This window comes from Oreochromis aureus, linkage group 19 (assembly GCF_013358895.1).
Source record: "Oreochromis aureus strain Israel breed Guangdong linkage group 19, ZZ_aureus, whole genome shotgun sequence".
Lineage (NCBI taxonomy): Eukaryota > Metazoa > Chordata > Actinopteri > Cichliformes > Cichlidae > Oreochromis > Oreochromis aureus.
The window spans coordinates 9,099,297-9,115,130 of NC_052960.1; the positions used below are offsets into that span (position 1 = coordinate 9,099,297).

Sequence of the window (15,834 nt, forward strand, 5' to 3'; positions counted from 1 at the left end):
GATACCCTCTAGACCCTCAGTCCTAGACAGATCAGAGAGAATGTTATCATCTGAAGTTGCTTTAATAATCTGGTGTCACACACACATAAAAGCATAGGGTTAAAAATGTTGAAGGAGTTTCTCAAAATATGCTACAGACCCAAATGGCTTCATATATATTAATCTATTATTCATATAATTTATGAATGTCTCCATAGTGTAGTGGTTTTCAGATTTGATCCTGGGAAGAGACACACAGAGCACCTGAAAAGTATTCACAGTGGTTTCCTTGCTCCTTGTTATGTTACAACCTCATTTTTCAACCCCAAACTCTACAAACACTGCCAGATAATGGCAAAGTGAAAAACGCTTGCTCAAAATTCTTGCAAATTAAAAATAAAATCCATAAGATGTACATAAGTATTCTCAGCCTTTCTTCAATACTTTGTTGAAGCACAATTACAAACAATTACACACAATTACAGCCTCAAGTTTTTTTGGATTGCTGTCCAGTTGGAAGATCAGTCTTCACTCCAGTTCAAGGTATCTCTAAACATTGCTGCATTCATATTTCCCTTGACCATGACTAGTCTCAGTTCCTGCTGCTGAAAACACCACCACATCATGATGTTGCTCCCACTGCCAGCTTTAATGTAGGGATGGTATGGGCCAGTTGATGAGTGGTGGCGGGTTTAATCCAGAGATGACCTTCAGGCTAGAGTTTAATCTTTGTTCCATCAAACTAGAGAATTTTGTTTTCATGGTCTGAGAGTCCTTCAAGTGGTTTTTTAAAAACTCCAAGTGGACAGTCATTTGCTTTTTATTGAGGAGTGGCTTCTGACTGGTCACTACTATAAAGGCCTGATTGGTGGAGTACAGTGGTCTCTCGTTTATCCTGGGAGTTACGTTCTAAAAATAACCCGCGATAGGTGAAATCCACAAAGTAGCCAGTTGTTTTTTGTTTTTTTACAATTATTATAGATATTTTAAGGCTGTAAACCCCCTCACTACACACTTTATACACTTTTCTCAGACAGGCATGAACATTTACACAATTTTCTCTCTTGTTTAAACAAAGTTCAAACCTTCGTAGAAAAATAAGTCCAGTATTGTAGAATGAAACCAAAGATCAAACCTTGTTTTCAGGTCCAGAACATGGGAATAGAGCAGCTGCAAGAGAATTCAGCATTAATTAATCAATGGTACGGAAGTAGAGGAAGCAAGAAGAATGAGTTGAGTAAAGTTTGACTTATCTGACTTGCTTAATGTGCCTTATGGTCTGAAAAATACGGTAACTTCTACCGTCCTTTAGCATGTCCAGAAGTCCAACTTTTTGTGCAATGGTTAGCATCTTCCTCTACCTTTTGGGTGCTATCGCAAGTGCCTTTGACAGTGCAAAACATTTCATCGACATTGTTGTGTTTGTTGAGGTGAAAACTTACAAACATACAGTACAGCACTTCAGAGTGACACTGCTAGCGATCGAAGATTTATGTAAATTTGATAAGCTGAATGCATTCTGTATTGTACAGCAGACACGGCATGGAGGAGATTGACTGACAATGGTCTACGGCTGATCAGGATGCAGAACACAATGCACTGAAAAAAGAAAGCATGCAAAATTGCACACAAAAAAAAAATCCGCGAAACAGCGAGGCCGCAAAAGGTCAACCGCATTATAGCGAAGGACCACTGTACTGCAGAAATGGTTGTCCTTCTGGAAGTTTCTTCTCTCTCTACAGAACAATGCCAGAGCTCTGTCAGAGTGACCATTGGGGTCTTGGTCACCTCCTTGACTAAAGCCTTTTACCCTTATTTCTCAGCTGCCTGAGCTTAGTTTTGATTGTCACGGCACAGGGTGTGAATATTTTTGAACATTTTAAATTTTGCTTTTTGATTTTAAATAAATTTGTGAGAATTTCAAGCAAGCTTTTTTACTTTGTGATCTTGGGGTTAAGATTGTTTGTAGAATTTTGAGGTGAAAAATAAATGTAATACATTTTGAAATAAAACTGTAACATGAAAAAAATGTGGAACAACTGAAGCAATGTGAATATTTTTCTGGATTGTGTAAGCAAGGGTATGTGTAAAAACTGTGGCAACCCCTTGCGAATAAGGGAACAGCTGAAATTCAATTTGTATCTATTACTTAACTATTCTGTGTGACCTTTCATGTGTATCTTTAGATTACACTGGTGTCTAAATCTTTTGCCACAAAACTCGCAGTCAAAAGGTTTCTCGCCTGTGTGAACTCTGATGTGCGTCTCAAGATGTATCTTTTGGTTAAACCTTTTACCACAAGTGTCACAGCCAAATGGTTTCTCTCCTGTGTGGACTCTCATGTGTATCTTTAGATTCCCCTCTCTGTTAAAGCTGTTGCCACAAACACCACAAACAAAATGTTTCTCTCCTTTGTGAAGTGCCATGTGTCTCTTCAGATTACATTGATAACTAAATTTTTTACCACAATCGCCACAGACATACGGTTTCTCTTCTGTGTGAACTCTCATGTGTCTCCTAAGATCTCTGTTTTGGTTAAATTTTTGTCCACAATCGTCACAACTAAAAGGTTTCTCTCCTGTGTGCACTCTTATGTGCATGTTAAGATTTCTTTTATAGTTAAATCTTTGTCCACAAATGTGACAGCTAAACGGTTTCTCTTCAGTGTGGGATCTTAAGTGTCTGTTAAGATTTGTCTTGAGGTTAAACCTTTTACCGCATTTATTACAAGAAAATGGTTTCTCTCCACCATGGAGTCTCATGTGTACATACAAACTTCCTTGATATCTAAATCTTTTGCCACACTCACTGCAATCAAACGGTTTTTCTCCTGTGTGGACTCGCGTGTGTATTCTAAGATCTCTCATTTGATTAAATCTTTTACCACAATCGTCACAGCTAACTGATTTCTCTCCTGTGTCGACTGTCACATGAGAATCACAGTTTTGATCCACTCTACAATGCTTCTCATTAACCAAACAGTTGGAAGACCTTTTTTCTGAGTGACATGTCACATGCTTCCGAAGAGACTGCTTGCAGACAAACTGTTTACCACACTCAGAGCAACTTAAAGACTGTTTTGCAATCTTAAATCCCACATCCTTATTTACACTTGACACAGGTGCTCTGCTCTTGTTTAACCCGCTGTCGCTGTCATCAGTTTCTGGTCCAAAATCTGACAAAGGTTCCTGCCAATCATCATCCTCACTGACTTCCGTCTCAGAAGACTCTGAAGTCTCTCCATCAGTATTAGATTGTAAATGACAGTTTGCATGTGGTTCTGGTTCTGATGGTCCACAGTCTTCTTCACTGATTTCTGTTTTTATCTGTTCAGCTGAGCTGCTAGCTGGAGGCTCTGTCTCTCTGCTGTTTTCAGTTTGGCTTTGATGAAGCATTGAGAACTGAGGTTTCTCATCATCATCTTCACTCTTTACGTGAACAGCAGTGAATGCAAACCCAGAGTTATTCTCCTCCAGCCCACTGAGCCGTTCTCCCTCTTGACTTTTCCAGAGTTCCTCCTGTTCCTCCTTTATGTGAAGAAGCTCTGAGTCATGATGGTCCAGATTAGGGCTGCATTCATAGGGAATCTCTTCTTTTATCACCAACAGCTGCTGGACATCTGCGGGAAACACTGAAACACACACACTCATAATGAACAATGACAACTTTGTAAGGAGTTTAATTTGATCAAATTAAACAAAATTGCTTGTAGAAACCAATAAAACAAAAAACTATTAAAATACTAAAATGAAATCCACCAATAACGTAACAATGTTTCCTTACTAACTATGATTTCAAGGCAACTTGACCACTTAAGGTTTTCCACCAGTGAATTATAAGATTAGCACAGGCCTGTTGTGACACAGGTTAGTTTTACCCTACTGATGGTGTTTTGATGCAATAGTAATCCTGCTCACTTACATGGTGGATTAAGGTGGATTCAGTGTCGCACTGAAGAAGGAAATTACGTGTTACAGTTAATTCTGTGAGTTGCCAGAAGCTTTCTCAATAATATGATTACCCTAATATTCAAACTAAAATAGCAGTAGTATTATTGCTAAAAATGAACTTGCTGTTTGGTATGTTGCGACATACAGGCGTATTAGCCTAAGAATGAACACAATGTAGTTGTTGCCTTTCATTTGATGCCATGTAGCTCTCTCTGGCCTGCACTCTCACACACAGTAGTAAATATATGGGCTGTACTGGCTGCCTTTTATATATTTCCTTAGTTCATAAGTAATAAACAATTTAATTTCAAAGAATTGTATTTTCATCTCAACTAAAGAAAAGTGCACAAAGACGGCTGGACTCGATCTCTAAAAATAAAAAATTCACCCCGAGCCAATATGAAATAAAATGTTATGATGTAACTGGCGTTTAATTTACATTACATTATATGACATTATATGCACTCTTCTTCTTCTTGCCAAATGATCAAAAAAATAACCTGAACTAAGAGCAAACAATACACAGATTTCTGTTGAAGAGACATATTGCATTTTGGATCTTCCCCCAAAATCCCTGTTCTGAGCTAAAGAAGTTAATAAACATTTTAGTGGACACAGTTACATTTTCATGAACACTGACTATAGCTTGGTTACACTACAGTCAGATTAGGGGAAGCAGAGGTTGGAGACTGCGTCGCCACCAAAATTACTGTGGCGTGTGCAGTGAACTTGTGATCTTGTTGTCTTTGAAATGGTTGCTTCAGGTCACCACTCACAATCAGGTGCTATGTTCACAGAGATTTTGGTGCAAAATGCCGATGAAATGTGAGTCTGTAACCATTCATAACTCATTTAAATAGCTCGATTGCAAAAGAATTCTCAATGCAAATTCTTTGCTCCGTGCTTTGTTTAATCCATGACTCTGCATAGCACAGCTGTCACCATCTAAGTATTTCATCCACATTTACAACTAAACATCAACCTGCAACAGAAACAGTTATGAGCATGTGTGTGAATAAAAAAGATTAAAATATTAAGCCAAAGTCGCCCCCCAGACTGATAACACAATAGCAGCAGTAACCTGTCATAGTTTAACGTGGAGCCAGAGACAGTCTACAAAGACATGGTGCAGTGCAAAGAGAGGAGCCTTTAGCGAGACGCTGAGCTCAGGTGGACTTGATGCTGTAATTTGCCACCTTAATTTAAACCACCTGTTCAACAAACTACAACAGCTGCTGTTTGTTTTACATTACAAGAAATATACAGTAACGCAGCAGAAGTAAAAAAATAAAAAAAAGAAAGTTTTATTTATTTGTTTGTTTGTTTATTTTTTTAAAAAAAAGAGGATTTATTTAACTTTCTATCGCAGTGACACCTGAAGCAAGCAGGGGTGAGTTTAAAGTGGGGGCATCACATTCTGCTAACATATTTATTTTAAGGCTTTCATAACATTATTTTGCAGATTTAAATTAATATAAAATATCCATCCATCCATCCATCCATCCATCCATCCATCCATCCTCTTCCGCTTATCTGGGGCTGGCAGCAGCCCACGCAGAGAAGCCCAGACCTCCCTCTTCCCAGCCACCTCCTCCAGCTCATCCGGGGGAACACCGGATGGATGTTTCTTTGTCAGATGCCCGAACCACCTCAACTGGCTCCTTTCGATGTGAAGGAGTAGCGGCACTACTCTGATCCCCTCCCGGATGGCCGAACTTCTCACCCTATCTCTAAGGGAGAGGGCAGCCACCCTTCAGAGGAAGCCCATTTCTGCCGCTTGTATCCGCAATCTCGTGCTTTTGGTTGCTACCCACAGCTCGTACCCATAGGTGAGGGTAGGGACGTAGATCGACCAGTAAATTGAGAGCTTCGCTTTTTACACTCAGCTCTCTCTTCACCACAACAGACTGGTACAGCGTCCGCATCACTGCAGCCGCAGCACCAATCCGTCTGTTGGTCTCCCGCTCCCTTCTCCCGTCACTCGTGAACAAGACCCCGAGACACTGAAACTCTTCCACTTGGGGCAAGAACTCATCCCTGAGCCAGAGTGGGCACTCCACCCTTTTCCGGCTGAGGACAATGGCCTCAGATTTGGAGGTGCTGATTCTCATTCCCACCGCTTCACAATTGGCTAAGAACCGTTCCAAAGCGAGCTGGAGGCCGCCACCCGATGAAGCCAACAGAACCACATCGTCCGCGAAAAGCAGAGATGATATTCTGAGACCACCCAAGTGAAAACCTGCCGCTTGGCTGCACCTAGAAATTCTGTCCATAAAAATTACGAACAGAATCTGTGACAAAGGGCAGCCCTGGCGGTGCCCATCACCCACCAGGAACGAGTCCGACTTATTGCCGGCTATGCGAACCAAACTCTTGCAACGGTTGTAGTCCACAAAACACATGTAGACTGGTTGGGCAAACTCCCATGCACCCTCAAGTATCCTTGAGAGGATAAAGAGCTGATCCAGTGTTCCACGACCAGGACAAAAACCGCATTGCTCCTCCTGTATCTGAGGTTCGACTAATGGACAGACTCTCCTTTCCAGCACCCTGGCATAGACCTTCCCAGGGAGGCTGAGGAGTGTGATTCCCCTATAATTGGAACACGCCCTCCGGTCCCGTTTCTGATGGTAACCACCACCCTGGTCTGCCAATCCAGGGGTACTCCCCCTGATCTCCACGCAACATTGCAGAGGCGTGTCAACCAAGACAGCCCTACAAAATATAATATAATAATATAAAATATCAATGAATTATATTAATTAAAGCATATTTTTATTTCAAAATATAACATTTCTGCTGCAGTAAAACTGTGAGCTACTGACCTGGGGCTGTGATGCTGGACTCTAACTTATTATTAATATTCATTATTAACATGTACACCATCAGAACGTTGCACAGGGAAAACCTCAGCTCTGAGAAAGTTAATATGCTCACTTTTCTTCACTGCAGCCACTACATGCCCCTTTAAAGGTTTACAGACACATACAGGCTCATTTATTAGCACATCTAAACAGAAAAACATATGTTATAAATTTTGCCCCCTAATAATATAAGGAAGCCTTCCAACAAGACAGAGTAAACACTACTTTAATTTATTATTTAATTTAGGCTGTATGTATGTGGTATGTTTTTGGTTTTTTTAATTACTGATATACTGACATAACTATAACTGATATTATTAGTTATTTATTTTTGCAATTAAGAAAATGTTTTCTTGTTTTGATTTTAATATGTCACATTTATTTGATCGAATAATCTGCTTGATCACTCAATCAATAACTGCAGCCCTGATAAAAAAGACAGTTTGACGGACTCGGTTTACTATTTAATGACGTCAGTCTGTTTGTGAAAATATGAAAATTAGCTGTGATAAATAAGCATAAATTGCAAATCTGTTGCAGTCTGTGTACACAGAAATTCACAATAATGATCTGTAAGAGTAAAGCCAGAAAGTCATAGATCTGACACAGAAATTCATAAAATTCCTCCACACACAGAGTCGTACTCTTCACTGCAGAGTGACTCAGACTGATTGCAACATGTTGCTAATGTTTCTGTGGTTACAAATTAGATGGCAATTCATTGGCAGACCTTCATTAATCTCTCTGGGAGGAATTGCAAATAGTCTGAGACAATAAACCAAACACTTTCTAATCGAAACTGGTCGACCACCATGAATGTAATTAAAAATAATAATAATAATGATAATAATAATAATAATAACAATAATAATAATAATAATAACAATAATAATAATAATAATAATAATAATAATAATAATAATAATAATGCAATCACCATTGCCCATTCTTACTCCAGTGTGGCAGAGCCATTAATGATTCATGGTGAATTCCAAGAATTATACTAGAGGGAAATTTCAAGTTTTGTATATAAAACCCTGCAACACTTTCTGCACTGGAGTTTTTGGTGTTAGAGGCAAATCTGAAAACACTCATCAGCATTATGATAAATATGAAAGGCATTCCAAATGCTATGCACACTTATCTTAAACTTTGGATTCATCCTTGTTGTTTTTCTCAATTTGTTTTAGATAGAAACGTGATCTTTTTCACAATAAAAGAATTATACTTCAACCAAAGTTGTGCTTCTCCGAGCTGCATCTCTGCCGAAGTCGCCTCCCTTCGCAGCAAATTTCGTGTAGCTGATTATATATTAGCATAGCACAACCGGTCAATGCTGCCCGACGTAATTATTAGTAAGCGTATGGTGTGATTTTTATTAACAACACATGCACCAACTAGGTAATTAGTAGTCAGCTAATCCAACATCTTTAAAAGACTCACCTGGAGCCATCACACAGTGTCAACAACACATCTGGATGCTAGAGCCTGCATCTATACCGGAAACATGACGGTTCGTCGATAAAAGAACATATTTCCTGCCCCTACCTTTCATAATAAAAGCCCTGGACACGCACTATGGATGTGATAAGAATGTGCAAAATCTGTACGCGAGGATCATGATTTCTGGTATCAGTCTTCTTCTACTGACCGATTTGAGCAAGAAAGACAGTAGATTACGTAATTTACGTTATTTTTTATTAGTTTTTTCATTTTATTACAAAAATCTTGTAATTTAATTATTTTTTTTTATAAATATTTATAATATAAATAATAAATATATATTTTTTTTAATTTAAACAATTTCCCCTAGGGATCAATAAAGTATTCTGATTATGATTCTAATAAATATTGTGAAGATACAAGGTAGTGAAGGTTGGTGATTTAACACCTGGGGATAACTTGCATGCAGTGCATAAGAGAGGTACAGAAGATAGTTAAAGCGGGACGGGGTGGGTGGAGATGGCTGCACTGACAAAAAGAAGGGAGCTGGAGTTTATGGACAAGGTTAGACATGAGAACATCAGAGGGACAGCTCAGGTTGAGCATTTTGATAACAAATTTAGCGAGTCAAGGCTGAGATGGTTAGTGGATAGTGAATACACGGGACAAAGATGTTGAATATGTTGCTGCCAGGCAGGAGGAAAAGCACAGAGGAGATTCATGGATGGGGTGAAGGAGGAGATGTAGAGAGTCAACGTGACAGAGATGAATGACAGGGATAGTAAAAGATGGAGGAAGATGATGGTGAATCCTAAAGTGAGCAGCTGGAAGGGTTACAAAAAGCTTTATCCAAGCCAGAAGAGATCTAGGGCAGTTTTTTATTAGTCCTTTGAGTTTATGTGGTGGCATGGTGGTAGCATGGTAGTTAGCACTGTTGCCTCGCAGGAAGAAGTTTCTGAGCTTAATTCCACCACACCAGGGTCTTTCTGTGTTGAGTTTGCATCTTCTCTCCAGGTACTCTGGCTTCCTCCCTCAGTCCAGAGGCATGGGGTTAGGCATGGTCATTCTAAATTGCCAATTGGTGTGAATGGATGGCGAATATTTAACTTTTAATTCCTTTAAAATACTGTAAGTGTTATAAATGTTTGCATTTTACAGGTTTCATACTGCTTGAGTTCAATTGTAAAATATAACAAAACATTTTCAAAGAATGATCAGAAGTTCAACTAAATGTTTAATATTGCATATCAATGCATTTAATACAAAATGCATTATTACAACAAATACAATTCAAAACCAATGTTCTGTTCATAAAGTCCCCACTTGTTTAGAACAAGCTTGAGTAGTCACAATGGAAAAAAAAAAAAACAGGTCTATATTTAGCTTAAATCTTTCCTAAAACATCTTCACCAGTTTAATGTGAAAAGGGCACTTTGTTCACTTGTTAATACAATATTAAATAAATCATTTTTAAAAAGTGACTGGTATTTCATGTCTATTATATTGTGTGTATATATAGCATTTTGATTCATTAGAGAACTACAACAGCCATAATACATCGAAGTCTAAATAAATAAACACAAACTATATTTTTATTTGAATGTATGTATTCCAAAGCTCCACAAAAGCTATCAGTTTTCTTAGAACCAGGAATCAGGAAAGGAAAATGAAGCAGACAGTGCCACAGATGGTTGTAAAAGCAGGGGTCTGAGTAAAAATGCTTGTTTCTTGGAGTCTCATTAACTGGGTAGATGTGCTCTGTGCAGTAATAAATATCTGAAAGAGACTTGAATGAAACTCTACTCCTACTGGGCGCAGCTGCGGCAGAGGAGAGGGGCTGTGGTGGACCACCAGCTGGTGTTTTTTTTAAATCATAATAAGATAAAATTCTCTGGTCTGTCAGGAGGATGTTCCCTACAGTCACATGTCTTAAATCTGAATTTTTCACATACTATAACTGATGGAAAACGAAATCTGTGGATGCCATTTGCACTACAGTCATTAGAAAACATCGTCTCTCAGTTTCTAAGTGAGTCAGAGTACCCTCATGTGGTAATGAGTAGAAATTGCAGAATATGTGATTATTCACACTGTGTTTAGCAAGCTCAGTGTGTGGGTGTGAATGTGGGTGTAGACCGGGTGACACATTTACCGTCTGCATTGAAAGCCTGAGCTTACGTGTACAGGCAAAGCTCAGTTGTCAAGATCACAGTGAGGAGCATGGATACAGACAAGCAAGTCAATATTCTTCGAGAAGGATTTCTGGTGAAAAGGGTAAGACAGATTTCATTGAGTTGCTCTCTGTCACATAAGACATGATTAATAACTTTAACTCCAACTTTGGATCATCTCTTCACAGGGTCATGTTGTACACAACTGGAAGGCACGCTGGTTTGTGTTGACCCCAGACAAGTTGTTGTATTACAAATATGAAGGAGGTAAAAAGGACTCATGCCAGCGAGGGAAAATCCTGCTGAAGGACTGTGTGATAACATGTCCTTTCCTGGAGTATGAAAATCGGCCGGTAGGTTACTGTAGACTGGGTTCTACAAATAAAATAAGAGTGAGTTGCAAAAAATTCAAAAGATTACAAAACAGGTAAAATAAACATAGATTTTAAGGCAACATTTCATTTAAAGATTTAGAAAATATGCTTTCTGACATAATATGTATGTGGATTGATCATATAAAGTTGGAAACTTTAATGTAATAATAAAATTACCATAAGAACTATTAAAAACATGGAAGTTATTTAGTAAATTTAAGTCTGCTTTAAGTGCAGATAGAGCAGAGTGATTTTCTACTCTGGTATGCACAAAGAGTTTAATGTTCATTTATATAATATTGTACTTTTTATATCATAGTTCCCAGTACTGTTTCTTTAATTTTCTAGTCAGTCCTTTGTTCATTTCTTTATAGCTAGAAGCCACTGTGAAGGTGTGTTTCTCCAGGTGAGGCTTATGCCACACTCAGAGAGAGAATTTATTGCCCCAGGTTTCTTTTTTGCCTGGACCTGATCTCCATCCTCTGCCGAGAACAGTTTGTTTTCGTTTCTTTTTCTTTTCTTTTTTGGCACCAATTAAAGCAAACATCTGTCTTTTTGTTGTTGTAACAGTTGGTGATGAAGCTCCAGACAAAACATGGGGTGGATCACTATTTGGAGGCTTGTTCCAGGGAGGAGAGAGATGAGTGGGCAGCTGATATCACTGCTGCAGTCAATAAACTGCAAACGACCAATGGCAAGTCCAAGACAGACCAGCCAGACCCCGCTGAATCCCAGTTGAACAACATCAACCTGAGGTAAAAACGAGTTTTCACTGTCTCCTAATTGAGTTTATTTAGTATAGTTTGTTCCAAATGTCTGAATCTTGTTTTGTCTTCTTTCTAAAAGCAAGGTGTTGGACTCAATGTATGACGTGCACAGTGGCATCAAGCTGAGCAACCATGTGGAGCAGGGCAGCACTTACAGTAACTGCTTCTCAGGTGAGCATTTGAAACAAGCTGCACCTTTGACCTTCTGCAATGTTTTTCAGCCTCACACTAATTGCAAAGCTGTTTTGATCTTATATTATGGATGTGCTATCATGTGTGATCCTCCCACAGGTTCAGCGGTGGTGGACTGGCTGGTGTTCATGCAGCTGGTTCTTACCCGTGTGGAGGCTGTGACGCTGGCCTCGGCCCTGTTGGAGGAGGGTTTCCTGCGAACTGTTGGTCAGAAGAGTGTGGAGGCACTTCGCACTGCCGGCCTCAGCGAGCAATTCATGGATGACTCCACTGCTCTATACAGCTTTGTATGTAGCACTGGATAATGCAGGCTCTAAACACTGAGTGTGGCTTATTAATGTTATTTAATGAATCAAATTGATCTGAGAGAGTAAACGAAAACTTGGCATTTTCTTGGTTTAGAACATGTTTTGTGATTTATTACAGCCTGACAGCTTAAAGAAGAGAGGCAGTGTGAAAGCAGAGACATCGCTGTCTGCAATGGAGCTAAGTGGGAAGGTGATAAAAAGAGGATATCTGCTTAAACAGGTAAAAATACTGTATTGAAGATGTGTTAAGATGCTATAAATAATAATATTTATGAATTTTATACAAGAAAACTAAATTATGAATAGTAGTTTTAATAGTTAATAAATAATTTGATGTGACTTTATTGGTCACTTAATAGCCATTAATAACAACTTTGAGTTGTCAGGTTGTGAAAACACCGCTGGGTGACTGGACCATTTAAATAATTCCTAAGAAAGAGGGCACAGAATATGCTGAACAAACTAAATATATCAACCATTCACTAATGTTATTAACACTGTCGTAGCAGCTCAAAAATGAGCATTGCACCATATGCATGTACTTTGACTTAAAGGTGGTCATTTGTTTGCACTGTGTTTGAACGAATTAGTCAAACTTTATTCATCTTTAAATGCAGGGGCACAGAAGAAAGAACTGGAAAGTCAGACTGTTTGTTTTGCGATCAGAACCTGCTTTCCTTCACTATTATGATCCGACCAAGGTGAGTGCAAAGTCAATGCTAATGAGAAAAATACCTGATAGAAAATTAAAATCAGCTAAACAATGAAAGATATAAAATTCTAATATGTTTGATAAGAGAAACTGAACTGCCCAAACTGTTTTGTTTTCATGTGTTGGAAACTATGTAACTACTCATAATTAGCAATAATTCTTCTGCATGAGTGACTCAGTCTGATCTACTTCCTGTCTTATGTCATTTGGCAGGATGACATCAGCCCTGTTGGTGGTTTCTCACTGCGAGGGTGCCTTGTGTCATCTTTAGAGGATAACGGCGTTCCCTCAGGTGAGTTACCCTCTAATATCTAGTTTAGTTTTGTCAAACGATTACAAAATAGGACCAACAACTATCAGAAATGCAGTTTAAATAAGACTATGTTTAAGTTTTTGTCATTTTTTGAGATGAAGACTAAAAACGTGAGTGTGCTAACATGCTCCTACTAGCCACTATCTGTATATCAATGCTAAGTTTCTGTGTAATCCAATTACAGACCTGTTCTCCTAATAAAATTTATCTTATCTTTTATATTATTTAAGATCAAAAAGCTCAGTGAAATAAAAAAGCATTTTAAGCTTTTGTCTGTTTTATTTGCCAGTCTCTCCATTCAAAGCAGGTTTGATATATCTATGCAGATGCACTTCACCAACTTTATTTTCTCTTCCCATTCAGGTGTTAAAGGCAACGTTCAAGGCAACTTGTTTAAAATTATAACTCAGACAGACACACATTACTTCATCCAGGCGCCAACTCACCAGGAGAAAATGGACTGGATAGATGCAATAAGAACACAGTGCTGATTCATGTTAAAAACACGTTTCAGCAGGTGAAGAAGATTTAATTTAAATATTCAGAGAATGTGTAGCAGTATCAGAGCTACTGGTTCCATAACATTTCTGTACATTAGTGCCTAAAATATATTTTTTGTTTTGATTGTTTTCTTTGTGAGTATATGAATGAATATGAATGTTTTGAAAGTTGTAGCAGTGCTTAAACCGATACACGTATCGGTTTAAGTTAAACCTTTTTTTACGTGTTAATAAAATGCAAATAATTAAAAATCATTATATGAACATTGTGTCTCTTGCTGAATTTTATACAACATAGTAGTGAAAAGTACATTTACAAAAAATTTTACTGTACATTTCCAGGGCTTTTTTTCTCAGTTCCATTTTCTGCCACATAAATAAAAACAGAATGCAATATTTTGCACTGCAAATCTAATAAACCGCCTTTTATTTACAATAAATCAAACCATATCAGATGTTGAAACTGAGGCATTCTACAATTTCATGACAAATATTAGCTTATTTTGTGTTAAATGGCAGCATTGTGTCTCAAAAAAGTTTGGACAGCAGCAACAAAAGGCTGGAAAAGTTAGTGGTACTAAAAAGAAGCGGCAACTAATCAACAAAACTCAAGTAAAGAAGAAGCCGTATGTGAACATGATCCAGAAATCCCATCGTCTTTTCCTTGCCAAAGCTCATTTAAAATGACTGAGGAAAAACTGGAAAACAACAGCTGGTCTCCTCAGTTACCAGACATTTATGAAGTGTTGTTAAATGAAGAAGGGATGCTACACAGATGTAAACATGACCCTGTCCAAAGTTTTTTGAGACTTGTTGCTGCGATCAAATTGAAAATAGCTAACATTTTTGTTGAGATGTTACATTTTGATTTGATTTGACTCGATTTGTTTTCTCCGTTCTATTGTGAATAAAATGGGTTTATGAGATTTGTTCATTTTTACATTTTGTTTTTTATTTACATCTTACATAGTACCACTATTTTTTTTTTAAACTGGGGTTGTATTTTGTCCTTTTATATTTGACTGGTTTTCAAGTGAAGATTCTTTCTTAAAACATCTTAAATACAAGTTAAAATTAAAAAATACTATGAAAAGAGGGGTTTGGAACATTTTTGACATTTAATCAGTTACAAAAGTGAAAGTCATGATCAACTTTGAGGTTGATAGAGGTCTTTGAGAGACATTTTGCTGTCATGAACATCTCAGATTATTTAATTTGAATAACAGCCAAGGCTTTAAGAGGAAAACAAACTGCTTGAACAGTGTCAAGTTTGCCTCGGCTTTACTTTTGTGACTAAAGTAAATAAGGCCTAACCCCCATGCTTTGTGATTCACTGGATTAAACTACCTGTGTAATAAATAATTACGCTGACTCCACCTGGAATGGCTTCAAAAGACTTGATGCAACACTGAAAAACAACCTATTCATGCATCACATGATAACATATCAGTCAAAAACAAACACATTTTTGCCTGAACAAGAAGTTTGGACTTTGATGCCTTAAAGAAATTCTTTAGACATTATTAAACAGCGTTTAATGAAATAAACTAAACTACATATAAAGAGCACATGTATCCTATTGCATACTGTTGGAGGGAGTTATATACATACAAGAAACTAAAAGCATGTGCAAGTGCATGGTGCTTACGGAGCCTGTTTAATCATTTTCTATCAGGACCATAAAACCTGTATGAATCACAGTTACTGCCGGTGTAGTGGAGGTTTATTGTATCAAAGGTGTGTATTTTATCAAAAAGGTGACTAATCAGTCCTTTTCATTGGCAGCCCTGTCCTTTATTCTTACAGTTTGTCCAGGTGCACAACTTAATAGTCACATACTGCTCGGAAACAGTTATAGGGGACATCATTATAACTGGTTTTAGTTATAGCTTCATGCTTTGGCCCACATGAGCTTGCAATTGGCGTTAAATTACATTCTATGTTGTGCCAATTTTTCTTAAAAAGTCATAAATCTAATCTGGCAATCCCTAAATAGTGAGCCTATTTTTCAATGGTGCTTTTTCTTAAGTAAAGGGTATGACATCAAGGGGAAGTTTAATACAAGTACAGACTAGAAAAGCCTCAAGAGGTACCTGTCACAGCCATGACTTTAATTCAGGCTTGCTGCATGAGACACTCCCAGGAATCATAGACAGACACTCCCACTCAGCAAGCTGACTCAAGCCTTTATTTGAATGACTCAAGCTGAGGTGGCGGCGTTTAAATGCTTGTTTTCACAGCAATCATGATGCAGTTTCCAC

General features: G+C 38.0%; 2 protein-coding genes across 3 annotated transcripts; one reads left to right on the forward strand and one right to left on the reverse strand.

The window, feature by feature from the left end:
* Positions 1 to 1,230: 1,230 nt before the first annotated feature.
* LOC116315241 (zinc finger protein 501-like) lies at positions 1,231 to 8,329 on the reverse strand. Of its 2 annotated transcripts, none has more exons than XM_031733478.2 (2): positions 8,237 to 8,329; positions 1,231 to 3,610 (listed from the first exon to the last, which is right to left on the reverse strand). In XM_031733478.2, the coding sequence occupies exons 1-2, from the start codon at positions 8,244 to 8,246 to the stop codon at positions 2,133 to 2,135; spliced, it is 1,488 nt and encodes a 495-aa protein (XP_031589338.2). In that variant the 5' UTR covers positions 8,247 to 8,329; the 3' UTR covers positions 1,231 to 2,132. The 2 variants fall into 2 exon arrangements, with proteins under 2 accessions (XP_031589338.2, XP_039458981.1); XM_039603047.1 differs by having other exon boundaries at positions 1,231 to 3,598; positions 8,237 to 8,300.
* Positions 8,330 to 10,299: 1,970 nt separating this feature from the next.
* On the forward strand, positions 10,300 to 14,319 carry plek2 (pleckstrin 2). Its single transcript, XM_031733411.2, has 9 exons — positions 10,300 to 10,510; positions 10,596 to 10,760; positions 11,352 to 11,536; positions 11,628 to 11,719; positions 11,840 to 12,027; positions 12,167 to 12,268; positions 12,666 to 12,749; positions 12,974 to 13,052; positions 13,437 to 14,319. Exons 1-9 carry the CDS (start codon positions 10,457 to 10,459, stop codon positions 13,562 to 13,564), a joined length of 1,077 nt encoding a protein of 358 aa, XP_031589271.1. The 5' UTR covers positions 10,300 to 10,456; the 3' UTR covers positions 13,565 to 14,319.
* Positions 14,320 to 15,834: the final 1,515 nt, after the last annotated feature.